The sequence below is a fragment of the Colletotrichum gloeosporioides genome (genome assembly GCF_011800055.1).
Source record: "Colletotrichum gloeosporioides strain Lc1 chromosome Unknown consensus_61, whole genome shotgun sequence".
In the NCBI taxonomy this organism is placed as follows: Eukaryota; Fungi; Ascomycota; class Sordariomycetes; order Glomerellales; family Glomerellaceae; genus Colletotrichum; species Colletotrichum gloeosporioides.
The window spans coordinates 1-24,638 of NW_025544706.1; the positions used below are offsets into that span (position 1 = coordinate 1).

General features: G+C 54.2%; 5 protein-coding genes and 1 pseudogene across 6 annotated transcripts; 1 reads left to right on the forward strand and 5 right to left on the reverse strand.

Moving 5' to 3' along the window:
* Window positions 1-1,640: 1,640 nt before the first annotated feature.
* On the forward strand, window positions 1,641-2,186 carry GCG54_00006750 (uncharacterized protein; the record flags this gene model as incomplete). Its single annotated transcript, XM_045406749.1, has 1 exon — window positions 1,641-2,186. One exon carries the CDS (start codon window positions 1,641-1,643, stop codon window positions 2,184-2,186), a length of 546 nt encoding a protein of 181 aa, XP_045261799.1.
* Window positions 2,187-2,351: 165 nt separating this feature from the next.
* Window positions 2,352-4,485, reverse strand: GCG54_00006751 (uncharacterized protein; the record flags this gene model as incomplete). Its single annotated transcript, XM_045406750.1, has 2 exons — window positions 2,352-4,139; window positions 4,213-4,485. Coding segments are annotated over 2 exons (2,061 nt in total), but the record flags the coding sequence as incomplete, so codon positions are not given.
* Window positions 4,486-6,713: 2,228 nt separating this feature from the next.
* Window positions 6,714-8,174, reverse strand: GCG54_00006752 (uncharacterized protein; the record flags this gene model as incomplete). The annotated part of the gene is made up of 6 exons (XM_045406751.1): window positions 6,714-7,323; window positions 7,374-7,431; window positions 7,515-7,619; window positions 7,714-7,869; window positions 7,946-7,964; window positions 8,157-8,174. The coding sequence occupies 6 exons, from the start codon at window positions 8,172-8,174 to the stop codon at window positions 6,714-6,716; spliced, it is 966 nt and encodes a 321-aa protein (XP_045261801.1).
* Window positions 8,175-10,059: 1,885 nt separating this feature from the next.
* Window positions 10,060-11,121, reverse strand: GCG54_00006753 (uncharacterized protein; the record flags this gene model as incomplete). The annotated part of the gene is made up of 2 exons (XM_045406752.1): window positions 10,060-10,974; window positions 11,047-11,121. 2 exons carry the CDS (start codon window positions 11,119-11,121, stop codon window positions 10,060-10,062), a joined length of 990 nt encoding a protein of 329 aa, XP_045261802.1.
* A 1,878-nt stretch (window positions 11,122-12,999) lies between these two features.
* On the reverse strand, window positions 13,000-14,982 carry GCG54_00006754 (Xylosyltransferase oxt; the record flags this gene model as incomplete). Its single annotated transcript, XM_045406753.1, has 1 exon — window positions 13,000-14,982. The coding sequence occupies one exon, from the start codon at window positions 14,980-14,982 to the stop codon at window positions 13,000-13,002; it is 1,983 nt and encodes a 660-aa protein (XP_045261803.1).
* A 3,752-nt stretch (window positions 14,983-18,734) lies between these two features.
* Window positions 18,735-22,142, reverse strand: GCG54_00006755 (annotated as a pseudogene). Its single transcript has 2 exons — window positions 21,879-22,142; window positions 18,735-21,808 (listed from the first exon to the last, which is right to left on the reverse strand). Coding segments are annotated over exons 1-2 (3,338 nt in total).
* Between the last annotated feature and the right edge of the window lie 2,496 nt (window positions 22,143-24,638).

Genomic DNA, 24,638 nt, shown 5'->3' on the forward strand with positions numbered 1-24,638 from the left:
AAGTATTTAATAATTAATATTATAGCTCTATAGTAGTTATATAAATACTATAAGTTATATAAAATATAATAGATTAATAGTAATAATAACCTTATTAATACCTTTACTAAAGTGAAGCTTAACTAGTACCTTATATATTTCCTTAATATAAACTTAATAATAATATAGATAGAGGGATAGGTTATATAAGCCTAAGTAATACTAATTACTAGTACTAGCTTAAGGTAGGATTAAGTAATAGTTATAGAATAACTACTATAATAAGGGTTATAAGTAATTATTAAGTAATTACTACTTTTCACGTTATATATTATTTAATAACTTCTTTTTGAACTATACTATAATTACTATTAATTATATTAACACTAGTAAAAAGAGAAAGTTACTAGTATTAGTAATACTAGCCTATTATAGTGTTAATTAAGCTAGGCGTACCTTATATAATTAGTAATTATATAAAGCACTACCCTCTATAATTAATGCTATAATTATAGCTACTACTTCTAATATAGTTAACTATATATATATTACTACTAATATAGTTAATATAATATGATATTTACTGCTTATAGTGACCCTTACTAGCTAGCTAGTCCTATGAGACTAATAGTATACTAGTAGGCAATAGAAGAATAATACTTCTTTAAATCTATTGTGGTTCTGAGGGAAAAGGCGTCTACTTTGAAACTTATAGATATTATCCTCTTTTCTCTAATAAGCTAGGTAAGGCTATTACTACTCTTAAGGCAGTTATAGAGGTAGTGAATATAGTATTACCTTAGTATTTTAGTATAATAGGTTATAGTAGTATAAAGAGGGAGATATCTACCCCCTAGCGATTCGCGCTCTCTTTATATATCCCTATAGGTGGCCATAGAGGTTTCTCTATGAAGCCTAGGCCATCCTGGCCCTCGAATATTTCCCCGTGAGAGTTATACGGCAGTCAACAAGGTGCGCCTCCAGGCGGCAAACTGCGAAGAAAAAGTTAGAAGGGAAGAAAGATAGCGATGATAATAGCGGCGACGACGGCGGTACAGTAAACAGCATGAAGTAAACCGTATATAAGACAACCACAGAAAAAGTAGTCGCTGGAGTGCAGGAAAAATAGGCGGTATCCAGACTTCAGAAGGCACGGATCACACGCAAAAGCAAGTACATTTGAATGCACCGGCTGAACAGTATGTTTTCACCAACGAATGCACAACCAGATAAAACAGGCATCTCCCTCGCGAGAATGCTGATCAATTCCAGATATAACTCCCAAGAGGATTTTGATCGACTCCAATGATTCTCCTCGCGAGAATCCGGATCAATTCCAGACATCCTCAGCGACGATATCTGATGCTGGGGATACGAAGCAGAGCGCGTCTCTAAACGCTGGGGGCGTCAAAAGGGCACTTATCCTCACAACAGTCTGGATCACAACAAACAGATATTTCCGCCGATATATCTGTAAATCGCCACAAAGCCTGGTTTCAAAGTTTGGTTTCTATATCAAGGTGAAGCCCTACGCGTATCTGGGCGAGGCGCACGCTCTGTAATTCATACACCAACAAACCTCGATCCCGGTTCCCCGAGTCTCTTGCGCGTTTATTCACCGGGGGAAAACCTACATCGAGATTACAAGGATCGACGGAAACATGGCTTGCATGGGCTGGGTACAGCGATCGGAGGCGTCCAAAAAGCAGATTCTCGACCAGTTGAAGGATATCGCTTGCCAGTTGCGCGCCATACCACCGCCACCTGGAGGCGCGGAGGTTTCCAATGTCGATGGAGGCTCTATATGGGACTGCCGGCTGCCGTCAAAGGAATTTTGGGGCCCCTTTGCTACAGCGAAGGACTTTCACAGAGAATTCGTTCAACCCGTACCCCTGGAAGCCGAACGTAGAGGCGAGCTTGCAGATTCGTATGAGTTGTTGGACTTCTACCGCCGTTGGGATGACAGCTTGGTGTTTACTAACGGATACATCAGCAGCCTGAACGTGTCGGTCCGGGGTGATGACGTGGTGGGCGTCATCGGCTGGGAGACTGCGGGATGGCTGCCCTCATATTGGGAATACTGTTCTGCGTGGCATGTGAACCCTCAAAATCAGTTTTGGCAGCAGGAGATCGATAAGTTTGTGGAACCTATGTCACATGAACTTAGGATGGATCAGATTCGTCGCAAATATTTTGGCGACTTTTGAGCCGATGCCCAGGTTGATATTTTGATCCAGGTCAATACCATGGAAACGCGCTGGGAAGGCCTACCGAATCGAATTCGCCTGGTAGGTAGCGACATGACGGCATAGCATCGACGGAGCGAGGCAACGACAAAAGACAGCTGACTCGTTATCGCCGGTGTTATTCAACTAGTTGAGATGGTCCATTTCCGTGTCTCCCAGAGGTACAACACCAGTCACCGGCTCTCCGTCCTTGGACCCAACATTTCCATATCGGATTTGGAGCTCTCTCAAGGTTTTTGACAAGTCCCCTCCATCCAACAGATCAGCCTTGGGCGGGAGATCAAAGTACTTTGAATCGCGGAACATGGTTGATATGTAACCAAAGATCTCAGGCCCCCTTGCCCGATGTTTGAAAACCACTCCCATTACACCCGCCGCGAGGAGAACAACACCCGACGACAGGCAAACGGCTGCCCACACATCTGATATTTGGATCACAACCACAAGCTCCCTCAACTCAGCTGGAACAGTCTCGTTCGACCGGGAGACCACGTTGGCCGAATCTTTCCTTTGAGCAGACCCTCTTCCTGCAATTTCAAAAGACAGTTGGCTCACGGCCAAGAACGTATTGAGAAGCTGAGCCAAACGGACCTCAAGTGTCTCGGCGGTGTAAGACTTCATAAACGCCCTCTCGTCGGATTGCATTTCCCTGAGAGTCGGGTCCTGGAGGTAGTAGAGCGAAAAGTCCGCTTGGTAGTTGACCGAGCCCCCGACTACGAGCGGTAGTCTCTGCGACAGGAGGTTGAACACCTTTGGGAAGGACAGGTGGGTAATACCTTCTGGCGCATGCCGTCGCTGCGACGGTCTTTGGCTGATCACCCTGCAGCTTGGCTTCGTGTTGTCGGCGGCAGCCAGTCTGCAGGCAACCCGGGATTCGACGGATTTCTGGGTAACGCCGAAGGTGGCCTTGACGTGATTGTGTTCACGCAGTTGTTTGTCGGTGATGGCACTTACGGCGTGTGCCTCAAACAGGAGAGTCGTAGGGCCGACGTCGATGCCCGTCTCGTTTCTGAATAGGATGGGTCGCTCGCGCTCGGCGGAACGGTTGTCCGACTCAAGTTTCCGAGTTGTCGTTCTATTCCTGAGCAGCCAAATGGGATCTACAAACCGGTCGAGAGCCAAACTCCAGGTCGTCGCATCCCCGTTGGTGAAGTTGTATCCATGCCAGGTGCCGTTTGGCATCCGAAAGATCTTGTCCTTTAAATCCTCCGCAGACGAGGCCGCCGTATCCATCATTGAATGGTCCAAATGTGCAAAGAAGCCTTCAGGTGCCTGATTACCAGTAAGAACAGTTGCATTGTGGCAGTGGAGGTCAAGATAGCTGGACTCCACGGTAAAGGTCGTGTTGCCAATATCAAGATTGCTGATCGGTATACCAGCCAGAGAAGAATACTCGATCTCGCTAGAATTACTGGGTAGGTCTCTCCATTGGTTCTCGGTGTGATTCAGGAACGGAATCCTAACGTTACCCCACAGGTCCATGGTGTCGAATTTCGTAGCTTCCGGCGTAGTGACAAGAGTCGCATACAGGGACGTCAAAGAGCGCATACCTGGAGTAGGGCCAAATGATCCAGTTGAAAAGAGCTCCTGCCACTTAACGAGCCTACTCCTGGCATCATCGTCGAAGTAGGTGATAGTTGTATCCTTTACTCGCGGCTCGTTTCGTCGGGATTCCATCCTCAGCAGGCCTTGGGTCCCAAGAGGAGAGAACGCCCACGTCAGAAGCAATAAAATGCTTAGTAGATTAACTGAGCCGAAGCTGAATAGGGTCATGACAGTTGAGCCAACTGTTTGACTACCATTCAACTGTTCAAGAAACCCCACAGTTGCTCCTCGCTCTAGCTTCCAACGCACGATCTCGGACATCAGTTTGCCTGTAATGCCCGCAAACAGGATGGGGAAGGTACTCGCAAGCTACAGTTTCAAATCTTTATCACAATGCTCATCCTGCGTACAGGAAGAGGCCCAATGTGAAGGCTCGACTTACGTATCGAATAGCATCTTCCCGTAACTTCTCGAGGCTGTCCCCGCTTGGAGATCCGTTAAGACGCCACAGCACAACTACAAACACTGTGAATGCAAGCGGGAGAGCGATCGATGCGCCGTCTTTTAGAACACTGGAAAACTTGACATGGCTCGATCGCTGCACTTGGCGGGCGGGCTCTTCTTCATCATCGGTGATGCGTATGTAGGTCTTGGACTTGAAGCTACTTCCGGTGTCGTTCCTGTGGTTTTTGATGTTGTCGCTGCTGACTTGGTAGCTGAAACAATTGAGTCTGTCAGTCACGACGCTGTTTTTCTCTTCTGCGACAGTCGATTATCGTCGGACTTGCCTTGATGATACATGCACACGAGACTCTATGTTCATGTTGTAACTTGCAGCCAACGAGCGTTGTGTCAGGGAAGATGAATGCTGCCGAAGCTGCTGGAGCAATTTCACTCATGCAAGAAGACTGTCCCAAATGTTTATATTTAAGCTATTATGGAAATTGCCAGGTGACCAATGCAGGGTCTAACGGATATGAGCCGTCGCCAAGTCCAGCCTGCTTGATGTTGCAGCAGCCTGATGCACAGGACCAACGCCCATTGGTAAGTGTGATACGAGCAGATAACGGTTTTCAATAGTTCAAAGCGAGTCTACTCATATGGAACTCTCGTGTCCGGTAAAACGTATATTTTTATTCTACTGTCTTACCAGGCTCCAGGCCCGCTTACGACACACACCAACCAGGACTGTGTATGCACGTTTCCGGCAGCTTGAATCTGTATCAAATCCTGAGCACAGCCTGATACGTGCGTCTGTTCAACCTATCTTAGGAGCTATTGTCCTGACACACCGGGACCAGAGAAGAGAGACGGCAACAATGCAAATCAACGCATGATAAGGAAATAGGAGAGATCCAAAAATCTAGCCGAAGTCACATCATGACGGCGAACTCGACTCCTGAGCCACTATGTACAAGGAAACAAGATCCTAGTGAGCACATATTGGTCTTGCGTTGAGGACGATTTGGACCGTCGACATGGGGGTTCTTATAGGTCCCTCGTACCACCTCGACTCAGGTTCAGCGTCTTGATTACATGCAAAGTCTCACCGGCATACCCTTGCTCAAAAGTTGGGCTTGAACCCATCATGGCCGACGTGTCGATGACCATCAGCTGCGCAAAGTTCCACGACGCAACGTCGAGTTGATGCCTCGTATTAATAGTCCTCAGCTACCCTGTCGGCCTCAACCCAGGCAATGATGGGGCTCTGGCATGTTCAATGCCAACCTTGGGAACTAGCTGACGCTAGCAAGCGCGACAATGACCTTGGACATTGCCTTCAGGACCTGCGCTCGTGCCGTGAAGCGCGATGTCTACTTCACGCTTTCACTCAACTTGCATCGGTGCCGTCCAAGTATACAAGTGGGCATCAGTCAAGGACACCAGGGGAATGAACGAGCATGATGGAGTTTTCGTCGAACAGTCACAAGCCGCAGAAGCTCGCGTTGAAAGGGCAACTCAGCTTGAACCAAGCGCTTCTCGCTTTCGAGGGTTCAAACTTCCACGAGAGCCCAAGTAAGCCCAGCGGATTTGGCAGAGTACAGGAACTCACTCATCTCTTCAGAGGTCCTCTTTATCCATTGATTGTGCTCTTACTGAAGCTACTTAAGTGTCAGTACCTGTCGCAGGCGGCTTACTTTATCCCCTAGAATGATATGGCATCCTCTAGCTCAACGATACACAGACGCCTGCTCATATCGACTTCCACGAGCAAGTTTTCAGCGTTATGATGACCACGCCCCTAGGCCCGGTATGTTTTAGACCCTAGATATTCTTCCTTGTCGAGTGCTTATCCAATCGTTGGTATTCTTCCTCGGGGTCTGTCGAGTATACCTCGAATGACTGCCGAGAAGGTATTTCATAGAGAGCTGCAAAATCTCGTTACACAACTTCAACGGCCCCCAATGGCCTTGAATGTGGGAAAGGAGACGCGAAAAAGCCAGAATTTACGGTAGTAGATCCATCGTTCTGTGGTCTCGCAGAGGAGCAGCCGCGGGCTGTCATATCAAAATCTCACAAAGGGCGTTGAAACGAGGCGAATGTCGAAGAAGCAGTTTGATACACACCATCCCGCTCAAATTCCTGGGCCCAAGACCTCGTGGCTAAGACCACTTTACGCATACACCTTACAATCATTGCAGCAGGAAACAGGCAGACCGGGCCGGAAAAGCAGTGAAAATCATGCAAAGAGACCATTTTTGACTTTTTGAACGATACCGTTCCTTGAGTACCTAGATGAGAAAAAAGCCTTTCATTCATTGTGCAACGACCAGAAATTCAGCCGGCCCAGTCCTCGGAAGCCATGTGACGCAAAACCATCCTTCTTCAATTTTCCCCGAAAACTGGCCCTTCCCTTCCGTACCCATCGTTGTTGGCTAGAGCGGAAACATGTGTCGAGGCACATTTCTTGCCTGTATGTTGGCAGATCTTAGGTGGCATAACTTATTTGCCGCCGAGGCTGGGGAAAGCAGACTCGTCCTTGGTGTTGATGGCAGCAGAGCCGCCGCGGGGGGCACCGCCACGGGGAGCGCCGCCGCGGGGAGCACCACGGGGGGCACCACCACGCTGGCCGCCGCGCTCGCCACGGTCGCCGCCACGGGCACCACCGCGGGCACCGCCGCGAGGACCACCACGGCCGCCACGGGGGCGCTCAGGCTCGACGTAACGCTGGTCAATATCCAGGAGCTGCTTGGTCTTGCGCTCACGCTCACGCTTGGTCTTGCCTCCGGTGCCGATCATGAAGTTGTCCTCCTCGTCGCGGGAGACCTCCTTGACGTTGGCCCACTCCTTCTTGAGCTTGGAGCCCTCGTTGGCCTTGCGGACCTCGAGGCCAGAGTCAAGGGCGAGCTTCTTCTCGGCCTGCTGGGCGAGGTAGTCGGCGTAGGAGATGTTCTTGTCCTCGGGCTCCTCGGGCTCAACGGGGACGGCGGCCTCGGCCTCGGCATCCTTCGCCTCGGCCTGGGCGATGGCCTCGCCGGCCTGCTCATCCTTGCGCTCGGCATCACCCTCGGTGGCGCCCCAGGACTGGGCAGCCTGCTTGTCGGAACCGCCGCTGTGTTGGGTTAGCTTTGAAGCTGGCATGACGGGACGGGGAGGAATTACGTGGCCTGGCCCTTGGTGTGTCGGTCGTCGCGCTCACGGGGGAAACGGCCGCCGCGACCTGTTTGATGTTAGTGAATGAACCGAGTCTCGACCGCCATGCGCGAATTGCTCGCGGCAGGCGACGACAGGGCGAGTACGAACCTCCACGGACGCGGGCACCGTAGCCGCCACGGGAGCCGCCTCTAGCAGACTCCTCGGTGGTCTTACCACGGTTGCGGTCGCTGCCGGCACCACGGTCACGGAAAGCTGTCGGCAGAGTAGGGTCAGCGAACCGAGCCACAAAGCGGGGTCGAGATTGCGTCTCCTCGGGGGGAAAGACGGCAATGGAGGTCAAACGTACCGGCCTCGTTGCCAGAGGCGTTGTTGCGGCGAGCACCGGTGTTGGCGGCCGCGCGCGAGGGGGCCTCAGGCTCGGCGTTGCGCTTGGTAGAGCGCATGGTGGACTTATCGACCGTCTTCACGGGCGCCTGAGGGGTGTCATCCTCGGCATCGTTGCCTGTCGTGGGGGTTAGGGCATGTCCAGACAGCGAGGGATCATTCGTCGGAGGGATCGCAATCGAGGGTATTCATACCGAGGAGCTCGAACAGGTTCTGGGAAGCATTGTCAGCATGGGATTCGACGATGGACGACGAGGTTGTGAAAAATTGTGGCCGCCGACGACAACGACAGGATTCCGGGAATTGACGGCAGCAACGACGACGCACACAATGGCGAGGTCAAAATGACGACGAACAGAGGATTTGAAACAGTTCGGGAGGGACAGGACCAGAGGGCGAGCTTACCTTGCTTGCGACCGACATCTTGTCGCCTGGATTGTGGTGAACAATAGCGACCTAGTCTAGGATGTGATTTGGGGTAAAGAGGCAGGTTAGAACACCATGACCTAGCGACTGGTGATGATGCTCGATAGGGAATATGGGACCAATTGGTGCCGGTGATGTGACGATGGGGAGAGAGGTGAAGAAACTGCGCGCAACGGGGCACCGTGGGCACTGGCTGGGGTTTCCGGGAGGAAGTTGGGACAAATCACAGCGCTGCGAACCGACCAAGCACGGAGCAAATTAGGTCATGTAGCCAGGGCACGCAGGGCAAGCAGACGGCCCGGGGACCAATGGCAGCCCGGCACCGCCCGCTGGACGCAGGACAGGGCACACAACACGCACCACTTTTGACACGCAGATGAGGGGCACCTGGCCCCTGGAGTTCGCACTGTGCAGAGTGCCCTGTTGCCCTGTACCCGTCCGTGTGCCAGCCGCTACCACCACCGCCGCTGCCAGTCTTTTTGGTGTGTGAGATCATCGCCTGCCTGCTCTCGCTTAGGATTTACCTCCATTTTTGTGTGCTATTTTCCGGCCATTTTTTAGGGTTCTAGACGCGCCCTCCCTCCTGCCTCCCTTCCCGTCCCTTCCCTTCGTACCAAGCCTACCTAGGTACCGGTTCCCCTCACCTTGGCCTATTTTTCCGAATGCCGGTGAACTCTACCTTTCGTCGGAGTCGGAGCCCAACTCCCTTCCTCGGTCAATCTGCTCTCCCGATCCCGGAATCTCATCAAAGGTCCCGTGCCACTCGCTTCAACCGAGGGGTCGTTTTCACAACCAACGGAACCGACTTCGCTCCTACCCCTCGCATTCGATTCCAGGTTGTGAAAAGGAGGGGCGGCATGCTCGGCTTGTTTCCAATGGCCCCTCCCCGCCGCCGCTGAAGGAGGAGCTCCATCCGGAAACCAAACCGAGCACACACAACGCCAAACTCTCATCCGCGAATGTCGGTCGTTCCGGGCCCTGGTCGTCGCCTGCAATGCTTGCTACCTGCTGCCTGCTGCCTGCTGCTCAGCGCTGTCACCCGCAATCGCCAACGCCCCGTTTGCATCGGACCTGGCGGGCGAGGAAGCTCGGTGCTTCTGTCTGCGGAGCTCTTGAAACCACGCACTCTGATTGAGGCATGCCGCTTTTCGGATGCAAGATGCAGGCTAAGCCTCGGTGGCTACCCGACGGCGGCCAGTGTCATCTGAGCGCGAGGCTCCACAGGGCTACAAAGCTGGGGAAAACTCAATCCGCATCTGGCGCTGCGTTCGACAAGGTACTTACACGCATCTCGCAGATGACACCCGTTGGGTCCTCCCGGGGTGATATCCTACTCGTTGGTTTGCTGCTGAACCCTGGCTTTGGAAATCTTTTGTGAGATGATGCCATTGAGTTGTACAGCAGGCTGCTTGCTCTGGCGTGATTTGTAGAAAGAAGTTGTCGCGTGAATCAAGTGCCACCAACTCAGTGCTTCCCAATGGCGCTGGATACCTACATTTGCTACTAGCACCAGCATGACTTGTGGACATGTCCGAAGCAATGCAAGCTGAGGCAGAAGACGCAATCTCATTACTTTTGGCGTGATATTGTTCTTGATGGCTGCAAACACAATTCTCCCTGCTAAGATCCGTTATCTGCTTGCCGGACTCCCAAACCAAGTTACTAAATGACCGCAGAACCATCCAATGGCTACCATCATGAGCCCATGTCTTTAACCCCGAAACGCCCCCTTTTCGTCGTTTGGCTCGTGTGAGCCCTCCTTCCTGCCTTCATGTCTATGCAATCTTGTACGTTTGCAGGTCCTCTTCTGAGCTCCAGATCTCCGGTCGGGAGTCGTTTCCGTCTTTTCTCCTCTTGTGAAAAACCCCAGTTACTGAGCTGGCTAGATCGTATCCGAGTAGATGAAAATCGACAGCCGGATGAAAGTGTGCACCGACAGCTTGTATTGCTTGGCCAACTCGCGCAAGGGCGAAAACTTGGCCTCTTTTCTGGAATCCTCGTCGGGAAGTATGAACCTGACTCCCTTCGTGTGGTGATTGGTCGAATGGGTTGCTACCAAGTGAGAAATGTCCGAGTTTTGCATTGGCTTGCACTTGGATAGCCCAGAAAGGAAGCGTCGTGTCATACTTTGCCTTTCGGCAGGACTTTGGGGGAAGAAGTGATTGTCGGGATCCAGTGAAGTACACTCCATTCTCTCCAAGAAAGCGCCAAAGAGCTCCGTTGTCGCCCGCTGCCCAATCTTGCCGGCGAATGCCACAGCCCGGTGGATGGCCGCAGGGTGAATATCAGGCTGCCATTCCAAACGCAGGTTGTCCTCCCATAGTCGTTTCATCGAGAGAAGTACTAGAACGTCTCGGAGATAGCCTCGAATGGTGTAAAAGGGCTCGTCGTTACGCTCACGTTTCAATACGTATCTATCGAAGCGAAGATTGGGCGAGGCCCAGGCTGTGAAGCGTTGAAACAGACGAAGAACCTCAGTTGGCTCATCCTCCGAGAAAGGTGACGAGCCCCGGTCGTCTTCGTCCTCTGCAAGTTCCAGAAGGTCTTGAACCTCTTCCCAAGATTCATGGTTGTTGAGAATCGCGTTGGCTTTGGCGATGATATCAGGCGATATGACTTCATCGAATTGTCGACAATCTCCTTTATTGTGCAGTGATCCCAGCCAAGAGATTCTTGCAGCATCAACAAGCATCTCGTATCGGCAGTAGTCACCGTTGTTCTCTCCCAGAACCTTGGTAAGATAGCGCTCAATGTCCCGCTCTTCCCAGTCGATGTCATCCCCGCTTCTCCTCGGCCACTACACTTCAGGCTTAAGGTCAACGTTCAGCATCAGAAGCCGCTCCCAAAACTCGCGACACAACTCAAATACTGCATGAGAATGTTCCGGAGTTCTCGTCCCAGGTGACCGCGTGGTGGGCGACTGAGGTTGCTTGAACACTATCATGGCTGTTGTCTCCTCCTTCAGCCGTCGTGTCTCCTTGCATTGGGGTCTTTGCGAATCTCATCTATGTCTTGAGATGAGTGACTATAATGTGTTATATGTCAGTCAAAACTGAAACCATTTTTTGAGAAAGGTACTCACAGATCAACGATATGGCTTTCCTGTAGAAAATAGAAGCAGTGTGAGAAGGGAAAAGATGTCGAGGAAGTTTCGAGTCCACCTAAGGCTCTTTCCGAAAGCCGATTCTGAAGTTGCAGCCGAAAGGACCATAGCTACTTCTCCGAGGCGTTCTTGTAATATCTTCGAAGAAATAATGGGAAGTCGCGATCTCTTACTTGGTTTCTAAAGCCAACTGGTATTCATTTGCAAGGAAGTTGCGCGTCTTGTGTTGCCGAAAGTGGCCCATAATGGGTGATTGCCGTTCGTAAGCCACCGATCCAAGGATCGTCACGCAGGCTCTCAATTAGAAAGAAATCAGAATATCAGTTTCATATCATATAAACAGTATATCAATCTCGACGATGCAGCCATCATACCGCTTCAGAAACCATCATCCAAATGCATGCCGCTTGTGAATCACAAACCCCACCACCCACGTAATTCCCAAAACGGAAAGAGCACCTTAGTCATCCGGGAACACCCTAGCGCCTGAACCTGGGCCACCCCCGGCCGCCACGCGAACCCCACACTGGAGCCAGCCCAAGCTCCTGAGACCAGGCTCCCTTCAAGGGCTGCTTACTCGCTCCGCAGCGTCGCACTACCAGCTCCGACTGATTCGCCAGCATGGCCAAGTGGTAAGGCATCGCACTTGTAATGCGGGGATCCTGTGTTCGATCCACAGTGTTGGCATGAGCAGTTCTCTTTTTGCATTTTCGGACACATGATGCGGTCGCGCAGATGTTGATTGAAATCTTTCGTCGAAATAATTTTTGGTTGGATGTGTTTTTGGGGAAAAGATAGTTCACCCGGTATGTTTGTGTGTGTCCATTCCCATGGGAACTTTGATGCCGTGAGAGTTCCAGCTACATCATCACGCGCTGATAGATACTTTCTAAGACTACCATGTTTTCGGTGCGTTATCCAGGTTGCGTTCTGCCATGTTCCGTGTTTTGCTGAAAAGTCACATTTGATGATTTCGTGTGTTCTCAGCAACACCAAACGCGTACATCGCCGGTTCAGTCATAAGAATTACTAAATATCAACAACCAATCTCCATCCGAGCTTTTGATAATACTATGAGTCTACAAGTGCAGGATGCAACCATGTAGCTCGCAATATTAACCACAAATCGGTTGATCTTCTTATTAATTTCTTCTGCTGCGGAGACTGTTCATTCTCCCACAATCCTCACGCAGGGAGGAGCTCACAGAAAACCCAGGCTTCTCTGAGATGGAACACGCAAAACAGAAAGAAACAAAATTGGTTGACGATCTGCGGGTGGAGAAGTGAGCAGCATGCTGAGATCCTGGATCCATGTTTTTTATTGCGCAAACATGGTAAATACCCCGAGCCTCGTGGCTCCCTTGCAGCTCGATTCTGCAAAGGCATTTGGTATATCTGCCGGTTTCACACCACTGTGAGACTCTGTTTCTGCCCTGAACTTTCGATATTCATAACCTTTCTGTACTCGAAAAAGTGGCAACCAAGTCCCTTGCTTCATGTAAACCGTAGATCACCATCAAATCACGAGGAAAGTGAGAAGAAAGATGTAATAAATCCAAGATTATTTTTCCATTAAGATACTAGCCATTAGATATAATTATTTACCCTAAAGTCGTCTAAGGAGTGTAAGAATGAGGCCATGTAATTCATTAAATCCAAACTCCGTTCATCCTTTTATGCATCGCCACGATGCTGCTCAAGTGAGAGATGAGGCGCAGCTTAGTAGCCGCCAGCGAAGACGCCGCACTTGTTGGAGACTAGAACGTTCTTGTTCTCAGCCAAGCAGTCCTGGTACTGGATCTTGCACTTGTTGAGAGCGACAGTAAAAGTGTCGGCGAAGAAGAAGCGCTTGGCGATGTCGGGAGCAGAGGAGTAGCCACCACCGCTGCGGCGGTTGTTGTAGGCCTTGCAACCCTGGGCGTAGACGCTCTGGCACTCGGTGTACTGCTCCTGGCAAGCCTCGGCGCAAGCGTTGGGGACGCTGCCCTTGCCGTAACCCTTGCAGAGCTTGGTGTCGGCCTCAATGTAGAGCTTGAACTGGTTGCCAGCCTTGAACTCGACCTCGACGTCGTTGCAAGTAACGATGGGGATCTCGATGCCACCGACAGGGTTGCCAGGGCCGTACTTGAAGAGCCAGCTGGAGGGCTGCTTGCAGATACCAGTGGGAGGAGGAGGGACAACAGTGACAGGGGTAGAGGTGGAGGTAGGCTTGGAGGGGCAGGGGAAGGTGGAAACAGAGGTAGAACCAGGCTTCCATCCCTTGGGCTGCTTCTTCTGGAAGCAGTCCTTCTTGCCGCAAGATCCCTTCTTGCCGGAGCAGCTGCTGGAGCAGTAGCTGGAGACATCCTTGCACCAAGCCTTGAAGTCGACGCAGGCAGCGGAGTTGGGGAAGCCGGCACCCTTGTAGCAGGCGTTGACCTGGAGGAGGCAGCGGTTGGAAGCCTTGTTGCAGCTGTCCTGGTCGTCAAAGTCGGGGAGGTTCTTGTTGCACCAGCTACCGCAGCCGTACTCGCAGGTGGCGGGGGTGGTCACAGTGGTGGTGCACATAGCCGGAGCAGTGGTGCTAGGAGTAGGCTTGGGAGTGGTAGAGGGAGGAGGAGGAGCCTGGGAGGACACGACCTTGGAAGTAGAGACGGGAGGGACGACGGGCTTGGTGGTTGAGGTCGTGCAAGTCGAGGTCGTGGCGGGAGGAGGAGGAGGGGGAGCCTGGGAAGTGGTCGACACAACAGTGACCGAAGTAGCAGGAACGGAAGTGGCAGGCACCGAGGTAGCCGGGACCGACGTAGCAGGGACTGAGGTATCGGGAACTGAAGTAGCAGGGACCGAAGTAGCCGGGACTGAAGTATCCGGAACGGAGCTGGCAGGGGCCGAAGTGGCAGGGACGGAAGATGCCGGGGCGGAAGAGACAGGGAGCGTGACCGGGAGCGAAGAGGACGGCGAGTTGGCGGGAGGGACGTAGCCGCAAGGCTCCAGAGAAAGGAGCTTTTGGGAGGCATAGATCTCAACATTGGCAGAGCCACCGCAGTTCTTGGTGCTGTCACCCGTGCAAGGCGTGGCGCACTTGTCGCTGGTGGTAGGCACAGAGTAGTTGCCAATGACGACACCGCAGTAGCACTCTTGACCGAACTCAACACCAGCGAAGGGGTAGCCATCGGCAGCGCAAGCGGCGATACAGGCGGACGGGGTCATGCTGCCGGTAGAAAGCTGGTCCTGGCGCTCAGCAACAGTGCGTCCGTGGCTGGTGTCGTCGGTGTAGCAGCCGATAGACTGGAAAGAGTTGATGACCGTGTCGTCGACGTTGGGGAACGTGGGATCAGCCCAGACGGAGAAGGCAGACGGGCCGCCGCAAGTCTCATTCTTGGCTCCATTGCAAGGATAGTTGCAGACCTTGTCGTCGAGCTTTGCGCTGTTGACAGTAGCACTGCAGTAACAGACACCATAGTAGGTCAGACCGGAGTAGCGGTAACCGTTGCCCTTGCACTCGGCAGCGCAGGACTCGGTGGTGGTAGTCGACTGGTCGATGGAGGAGCGGAAGTCAAGAGCGTTCTCGCCCTGAGTTCCCTTCTCGGCGTAGCAACCAGAGTAGACGAAGGGCTGGAAGGCGCTGAGACATGGAGGCAACTCGACAGTAGTCGCAGTGACCTGGGAAACGAGAGTGGCGGCAGCGGCGAAGGCAGCCACGGCTCTGAGCAGAGGAGCCATTTCGAGCGAGTGTAAGGCGGTGGACTAATTAAAGAATGGACAGGTCTTTTGCGAAAAGCAGAAGAAACGAATGTGGTTGTATGCCGAGAGGGCTGTGTGTGATGAGGAGGAATAGAGACCGGGATGAGAGGCACCAACGCCCTTCATATATAGTGAGATTTGATCATATCAGAAACCTCATGACGGTGGCCTCCAGGGTGGGAAGCAGTCAGGGGAGCGGGAGACGCAGGTAGCGGCCGATAGAGTGGTGTCAGGTCAGACGGGGACGAGGCTGCAGCTAGAGCATTAGCGTGATTTCCAAGGATAGAGTAAAAGATACGCTTATTCTGGAGACGGTCCGTTGAGTGACTGTTGGCTCAGACGCTGTCCTGCTGTCTTCACGGAAGAATCGGCAGGAAACAGCCATATCATGGGCCTGATGTCAAGAATAGGCGGGCTAGAGTCAACGGGGTCAAGCGGGAGCTGGACGCCACCTAGCCAGGGCCATTTTGATGTTCCAATAACAAGCCAGGAGAACAGCAATTAGAGACCACTGAACGGCGCGCCTTCACCTGCACTGGCGTTGGGCTTTGCAGACTCGAACGGAGCCTCCCATACTCTTCCTGGCCAAGAGGCAGGGCCGAGATGTAGTCAGGTTGGAGTATCCGCCAACTTGGGGCGGACCGGCGCAAAAGGGCATGGTCCTTGAGTCCGAGCAAGGCATCTAGGCCAGAACAGGCCTGGAGGGAGAATTGAAAGCTGAAGTCCAGGCCACTTCTGGTCGGCGGTAGTCGGCGGATGACGGGGTGCGAAGGACATGCACAGGGAAGTGTTTGGGTGCCAAGGTGCGAGGAAGACGAGGAAACAAAACAAACGACCAGGGTGTTGCCCCTTTGGGAAAGAAGAAATGCCCCGCTTGGGATAGATTGGCCCGTCTCATTGGCCCTCCCGGCGTTAAGCTCAGCTTATCCCGTCCACTGTCGGTGCCATCCCTCCACCTCTCCCTCTCCCTCCACTCGCATCTCCAACAGCAGGGGGTCCGGGCACAGAGCCCCCCGTACCTGCATTAGACTCCTTTTTTCTTTCCAATCTGGAATCACAGCAACTGCTAATCTCAGCTCCATTGCATCCGCATCTTCCACTCACCCATCATCAAGGTTTCCAAATGTGCTAGGCTCTTGTGGGGACCTTTGCCGTCCTCGATGCCGTCAGGTATAATCTCCCCCAAGCCAACTCGTCCTTCTTCACCTTAGCCACTTACGCAGGACATCATCTTTGGGTCTTCGTTTCGTTCTGATTCAGGGGAAACGCCAGGCCAAGAATATCCTTTTTGTCAGCATGGGCTTGAAGAACAATCGTCTCGATGCCCAGAGGCTTACCGCTCGACCGGTTTTCTTGTCCGCACCACAAAAGACCTTGGCCGAAGCAGCTATGACTCGGGCCGCGATACCTACCTCGAAGCTCCTGTGCATTGCTCGTGCGCCCTTGCATGGTGAACCTGTCAGAAAATGGCTTGGGTCTGAACATAGCAGCTATGCAAAATGCAGGTTGGGTTGCATTATTGACTTCTACCCCAGGCCTTGAGCCCTGTCAGCCACCGAGGCCAGCCCAACGCTTCGAGAAGCAGGGTATCTGCATACTCTGTCTCTCGTATAATCCTCCGCGATGCAGCACGCTTGGCGACTATCGACGGGGCTGCAACGTCTGCGGTGCTTGAGCTGATAAGGCAAACCACGACGCTTCGGACGAGGACCCCAAATCGTGCTCCGACTCTGGCACCTGCCCGCTCAGATTTCACGCTCTGCGCTGCCGCTTCGTTCTCTTCTCCCAACAATTTGGTTCTGTGTTTTGTCGGTGCGGATGATGTCGACAAACAACTCTCCGTCTTCCTGTGCGGGGCGGAACCTGGCCGAAGCTGTAGATCTTCGATGATCCCTGGTCCAAAGCAAGGGTGCTCCCGCATTCAAGGATCGAGCACCTCGTCAATTTGTTTACACTCCATTTGATAGGGCTGTCACGCCTCGCGACACCCGCCATATTCCCAGACACAGACCTCTCAACTGCAGGTGAGCATTGTTGGACCCTCCTTGCACGGCCGTATCGCCTGCGAGAGAATGGGGTGCTGCACTATTCTACAAGCTGGATGATACGAGACCGGCACCTGAGCCCGAGACATCTATCGTTATCAAGCTTACCCTTAAGCTTGACTTGGCTCAACATTCGCCGCGAGCCATCCAGCCCTGACGTCCCCTCTCTGGGGTCGATGGCATGAATCAACAACTCACTAAACGTTGTTTTTTAAGTTGGGCCAATCTAGGTCATATTGTCGCCGCCTGATTATTCGCACACTAAGTTGACTACACTATATCGTCGCAGATCCCTTCTACAAATGACTGCAATAACCCGCAACAATGGTCTATTGAGTCTGGAAACTCGAATTCCAAAGGGAGAGATTAATAACCATCTATGCAAAGACGCGTCACTGCTTCAAAGCGGTATCGGTAGACGCAATCCTTCTGGCCGAGAGAATTGTCAGTGCAGCTTCGGCAGCTGCAGCTGCATCACCTAGATGATATCTGGCTTGCATGCTGCCGTCCCATCAGCGAAGATCCCATCTCGGAGACAAGCATACCATCCGAACCATTCCCATGCGCCATTCTCAGCTCGTTGAGCCCGACCTCACTTCTCACTACGAAGCTCGGGAGAGGAGTTGCTGCGCCTCAAGCACCCGTCGACGGTGCCAGCCCGATGCCAATGCAACTGGACAATGCACACCTGAAAATACGACTAGCAACCCCTTTCCTCTCACCAAGAGAGGGGAAGGTAAGCTAGGGGAGTTCATCAAGTCCGACCGTCCGTCATTGAGGCTCACGGCGCACCGAAAGGCCCAAGCCAAAGTGAGACCCAACAAGACGGGCAACAGCTTCGAGCCTCTCCGACGCCTCACACGTGATGGGAGGAAAGAGCAGTTCTGCAGCGCGCTTCTTGGCGCACGGCAACACAACCCGCATCGTGGCTTTGCCTAGGCTCAACGGCGGCTTACTCTCTCCCTACCTCAGAGGCTACGGCTCACAACGAAAGGGGGCCATGGAAAAAACCTCAAACTCCACGATCTTCGCCACATCTGCGGACGGCGATCCTTCCAAGCCTCGTATCCAGGTGGACGGCACAAGTCCAAAGTCTGCTGGCTCCAAAATTCCCCGGTTCCCGCTGATGCGGCGCGGGAGGCCCGCGTATCTCGCATTTACTTACCCCTGACGAGGCTTACCGGAGACCATGAAGAATGCGGTCGGCCTTTTTGTCTCCAATGAGCCTGGTCTGGGCCTCCACCGTTGCCGTCCTGAAGTTGCCAAGAGCCTTCTGCAGCTTGCAACACCGATTCGTCTTCCTGAACAAAAGTCGCCAAGACTGCCCAGACCATGACATCCAACTAGTGTAGAAACATGACTGGAGAGATTCTTTGGCTGTTCGTTGCGGAGTCAAACAAGTCGGACATAGTCCTTCACTAACGAATTTTCAAACTTTTAGGCAAGATAATGTTGAAAGAATGAATCATGGATTATACGCAAGATGCCCCAAAGTCTAATCCAGCCATGTTGAAAATTTGAACCATGCCAAAAATCATTTCATCATCGTCACATTTCACTCCATCCTGACCAACGATTAAAGGCTATCTGTTACTTCCATTCTAGCTCCCCTCGATCAGTGAGGAGGGGGGATCATCCTCGGGGGCTCTAGAGTACATCCTTTTTTAAAACAACTTCCTGCCTAACCTAGAACGCCGATGCAGACTGCAGATCCCACTTGCTCTCTTCCTCCTCGTCGCCCCCTTTCATGAGCAACAAGCTTACTGCTTGTCGCGAAGGTGACGGGGCACCCACTTGCCCGCAGCGCCCGATGGCTTGAGCGGCTCGACCGGCTGCGCGGGGGAGCCGGTGCGCTCAGGGCGACCGTTCTCACCGCGTTCAGAGCCGGCGCGGTTGAGGGGCGCACCACCGGAGGCGGTCCGGGACGGAGGCGGCGCGGTGCTGCTGCTGTCGCCACCGCCGCCAGCGGCCTTGGCGGCCTCACGCTCACGCCAGCTGGGCTTGTTGCCGGCGAGGTTGAGGCGCGGCGGGCCAGCGCTGGGGCGGTCGCCGGAGTCGGCACGCTCAGCACGCTCGGGACGCTCAGAGCGTTCAGGGCGCTCAAAACGGTCGGAGCGTTCGGGGCGCTCGGAGCGTTCCACGGGAGGTCCACGAGCCGGGGGTGCGGAGTCCGTCGGAGCAGAAGACTTGTTCGCCTCGCGCTCGCGCCACTTGCCGGCTCCGGGGAGGTTGAGCGGGCGACGACCCTCGGAGGAAGGTTCGGCGGGGCCGCGCTCGGGAACACGGGACGGGGGTGCAGCGCGCTGGGATTCTCTCTCGGCCTTGCGACGGGCCAGGGCCTCCTCCTCGCGTCTCGCCTGGAGCGCGGCCTTCTCGAGACCCTCCTGGCGTTCCTTCTCACGCTGCTCCTTGAGGCGCTGCATCTCGGCGCGCTTGGCCTCGGCGCGTCTCTCCTGCTCCTCCTTCTCGCGGGCGGCACGCTCCTCGGCCTCGCGGAGGGCCCTCTCCTTCTCCTCGCGCTCGCGCTTCTCGCGCAGCTTGCGCTCGCGGTACTCCTTCTTGCGGGCGGCGATCTGCTTCTCGAGCTCCCTCTCGGCATCCCTACGACGCTTCTCGAACTCGTCCTTGCGGCGGTCGTGAAGGTTGTTGCGGAATGAAGTGTACTCGGGCACCAGACGGCTGAGGCGGTGCTTCAGCTCGACGCTCTCCTTGTGCTTCTCCTCGGACTCCTTGAGGGTTTGCTTCTTGACGGCCTCGTAGGTCGCGCGGTCCTTCTCGATCTGCTTCTGGTAGTCCTCGCCCAACTTCTTAGACTCCTCCTTACGGAATGCACGCTCCAAGTGGTCGATACGCTTCCAGACGATGCGGAGCTTCTCGTTGACATCGTTCTTCTCGCGCTTGAGCTGCTCCAGCTTGATGGCGTGGATGGCGCTGGAGTCGAGGTTGTCCAGGTTCTCCAGGTCCAGGTCAATGACCTTGGGACCGATCTTGAGGTCGGCAATCTGCTTCTTGAGCTCCTCCTTGCGAACACGGTCACGCTCGGCCTTCATGCGCTTCTCCTCACGCTCCTTCTGCTCGGCGGCAAGGCGCTTGTCCTCTGCCTCCTGGAGCAGTTGATCACGAAGACGCTTCTGGCGGGCATTCTCTCTCTCCTTGCGAGCCTGAACCTCGGAAGCTTCCTCCTTGCGCTTCTGGATGACCTCCTTTCTCGCAAGAATGGCGTGGTGCTCCTGCTCAGCTCCGGCCTTGGCCCGGACGAGAGCAGCTTCCCTGGCCGCGACGAGAGACTGGTTGTAGGTAGGGTCGACATAGAAGCAGGTAGTGTGGAGGGACTTGACGAGACGGGTGAGTTGAGAACGAACAATCTCCGAAGGAGTGCTCTGCAGGCGCTGGACGGAGCTACCGTCGGCCTCAGCGGAACCGGCGGAAGAGCCAGCGTGGGCAGCCTTCGCAGAAGAGAAGACGTCGTTGTCGAAGCTGAGAACGCCAGTGGCGTGGTCCATACGGATGGCCAGATCACCCTTCTTGTTGCCGTTCATGATGAACTTCTCAATGGTGCCGCGGGTAACCTGGAAAGGCTCGGGGAACTCGGCCAGGCGCTCGACGAAGCTGAGGTCGACGGTCTCGTACACTTGCGAGAGCTGCTGGAAGAGTCTGGTAAGGATGACCTGCTGGAGAGGCAGGATGTACTTCTCCATCTCAGCGTCGGCGCCGATCTTGGTGAGAATGGGAGAGATCTTCTGGCAAATGGACAGAGGGTGGAAGTCGACCTCGAGGATGTTGTAGAGGTCGCGGATCTCGGGACGAGCGCGCTTCAGCAGGCCCTTGGCGTGGGCATCGCGGAAGAGGCCGGCACGGGTAGGGGCCTGAGACATACCCAGAAGGTGGGTAAGGCGGGCGTTCTTGTTCTTCCTCGACTCGTCAAAGTCAACCATGGCACCGCGAGAGCGGGTGGTGCTGATGACGGGAATGGCCAAGGCGGACAACAACACGAAGGAGGCGGCCTTCTCGAGGTCGGCATCGGTGGCAGACGGGCTGTCGGCCTTCTTGCTCTGGCCAGTAGAGACCAGGGCAGCGGACTGGCGCAGGAGGGTGTAGTAACGGGACCAGGCGGCAGCGTGGAAGAGGTAGTTCTCGCCGACGAGGAAGATACGGGTGAGCTTCTCGTAGTAGTTGGCCATCATGATGTGCTTGGGAGGGCGCTTGCTAAGGTTGAGGAGGGTGTGGATATCCTCAACGGAGCGGAAAGCCTCCTGCCAGAGCTCGAGCTCGACGGCAACGTTCAGCTGCTGGAAACGGGTCTCCAGGTGACGCTGCAGGGTGTCGGGGTCGCTCAAGTTGATGGCGTGCATCTGCGTGGAGTACTTGGCGGCGGTCTGGACATGGTTGCGGAGCAGCTCGCAAAGTCTGCGGAACTCGGTCTTACGAGTGTACTTCAAGCAGAAGTCGAAGGCCTGCATGGCCGTGCTCTGGTAGAGGACCTCGAGGCGGGCATTGTTGCGGAGGATGTCGAGGACAGTACGGTAAGCCTCCCAGAGGAACTTGAGCCACGGGGTGACGATGGCACGGTCGGTACGGTCGCGGGACTGCTCGCCGGAGACGGTGGCGAGGAGGATGGACTCCGGGGTTTCGCTGGCCTCCAAATCGTCGACGTTGGCGGTGGAAGTGGTAGCGTCGATGGTGGACTGGACCTCGTCGGCCTTTTGCTGGGCGGCGGTGACCTTCTCGGCGGCGAGCTCGATGAACTTCTTGAGAACCAGCTGTATATGCCCTTTGTTAGCAATCGTTTCCTCCGGCAAACAAGTTATCTCCGACAACGTGGCGGCGTACCTCGATCGTTGCGACGTTCGTGTTCTGGCTGATGTTCTTGTACTGGTACAAGGCATCCTTGGCCAGCTTTCCCTTCTTCTGCTCGACGGAGAGCTCAACCAACAGGAGCATCACGGGCTCCAGCGACGCGATGGGAACATTTCGGCTTCTCTTGGAGGTGATGTGCTCGTGGAGGAGGGTCAGGGCGGCCGGTGCCTGCTTGACGCCGATGAGCTCGTGAGCCCGCTTCAGGACATTCTCGGGCTTTTGGTGAGGCGGAGGAGGCTACAGAGAATGGTCAGTACTGTTGCTCCAGATGGCCGATCGCACAGCAAGAAGCCGGCTCGTGATGGAATTAAGAGAGGGGTAGCGTCAAAATGGGCGGGAAATTTTAGGCTGCGGGTGGGCTGGCTGGAACACAAGGACAGGCGGGACTCACCATGATGGGCAACCTCCTCTGCGGGTAACAGATATTCTCGAGGAGATGTCTATTTAGAGAGTTGCAACGCAAGCCGTGTGGGTGCGAGCGAGATATCGACTTGGCTGTCGCTGCGATGGCGTTGCGGAAGAGTCGATACACACGAGAATTTTCAAATTTCCTGTGTGGCCGCTATGCGAGTTTCTGAGGGGCTCTGCGTCCGTGCACGGCTGCGAGACGGACGATCACGTGATGTTGAAGATTATGTCAGCTGCTGGTCCTGCCTGCCACCTTCCTTTAGGTGTCTGCCTCATCCGTTGTAGGCTCAAGGCTGTCTGCGGTGCTCCGTTGCATCTTGAAGAAGGCAAAGGGCCTCATCAAAATTCTGCCTGTTTTCCCCTTGCCAGAGAGACTACTGCTCTGCTGTTGTTGTCTCTACTACTGTTCGTTGATCAAAGTGATTAACTACACGGAAAATGTAGCCGCGCATATACAGCAAAATTAGGCCGTCTCCTCATCAATAGACTGGCACCCTACCTGAGAAAAACCTTCCGCCATCCCATAATTGCTGAGTGAATGGATGATGCAACATTGATGGAGGTTAGATCGCGGGTCCAGTGACGGGGTTTTTGAGGTCGCCGAAGTGAAGTTTGAGAAAAGTCCATTTCTAGTGAATCATGCGCAAAGGTAGCACTTCTGGGCAAAACTCTCCCGCCCACTCCCCATTTGACAAGCAACGAGGTAGGTGTCTGTGTCACTGCGATCGCAGCCCGATTTGCCAGCCTTGCCAGTGTGTGATCCAACAGCTCGATGAAGTTAATCACCCAATACCATCACAAGGCGCGGCTTATTCCCGCCCCCCCACACCGTTGCCTGACGTGACCTCCGAGTTTAATCGTTGACTTCACACATCGATGATCTCGGTAGAGCGCCGGTCGTTGGTGGGTTCGTATTCGATCAAACCTCCTGGCAGGGGGGCTTGTGCAGCAGCATTATCGCAGTGCTGGAACGATCAAGGGTAGGGTGCAAATTTGTTTCCCCGGACGGCCAAGCCAAGGCTGGCTGATGGGGCATTTGATGGTGGTTGTATCCGAACGAGTACAAGACGGAACCAAAGGGCCGAAAGAAGGGAACGGCATATCTGATATGTTTATTCCCGACACAGAGCACCTGGGCATTGCGCCATTCACCACCCAGCTGGGCCGTCGGCCCTCCCTCGTTCTTTGTCTTTGGCGCGGTGAAAGGTTAGCAGCGAGGCCGAAAGCAGCGTGGGTGAGTTCGATCGGACGTCTTGATGAGAATCACGGCTGACATCGATTGATACCCCGAGGCCTGTACAGGGCGAACCTCCCCGCAGATAGCAACGGCATGTGTTGGATTCGGCAGCGAGGCGAGCCGGAGGCAGAAATCCGCAAGATGGATATCAATTCAGTAAAGTCGGCAGTGCAGGGTCAAAGTCAGATCTGGCTGCCGGGTCTTGGTAGCAGTAGTGCAGAGTCTGTATCCATTGCAAAGTGAGAAGGGAGAGTTCGCCACAGATGATGATGTGATGAATGCCGTTCTGGCGTTGTAGTTCGTCCGCGGTCGCCCGCGGCGTCATTGAAGAACCAGCAAGAAGTGGTTCAAGTTGGAAGAGGTGTCGCGTTTTGCGATGCTTGTACGCGATACTCGGGCTGTTAAACGGGGTGCTGGCCTGCTAGGCGGAAACCCAATTTTGGAGATTGCCCGCTCCGGCCAACTTCCAGCCAATCCCGCGAGAGCTGGGCCAACACTGGACGAGTCCGTGCGGCACCCGTCTCGTGCTGGGCGAGGGACAATTTGAGAGAAGAGATACCAGACCCCGGTCCAGTCAAGCGAACACCCCCGCCGGCTCGAGAAAGGGACATGACCAATATGCCCCGTCCACCCTGGTCTGGGTCGTCTGAGGTGCGAGCCACTGCACCTGCACCTCATCTCGGGGCATCTGCACAATTGCAGCGCACACTGCCGCACCTCACCTCAGTCGGGTACTTCGTGGGGTGGACATGGCTCCTCCAGCCGGCACCAGCTGCAATCGGTCTCGCATCTGCCTCGCTCCTCTCCTCTCGCGCGCGCGGTGCGGTACGGAGCGCGCTGCTTGCTTCAATGGTGCACCTGGTGGCCCGAGCGTAAGGTAACCTTGGAGTCCAGGACCTTTCCTTTCACGTTAGGGGAACCTTCCCACGGCTCCGCAATCCAATCCAAACCCAGCGCCCCTAGCACCAGCACGAATGAGAGACGCAGGTGCAATCCCAATTCCGCTCTCTCCCCTGCCCATTTTTTTTTCTTTCGTCGGCACCTACCCAGTGTCGCTTCCCACCTCACCTTAGTAAAGTAGTACCTGG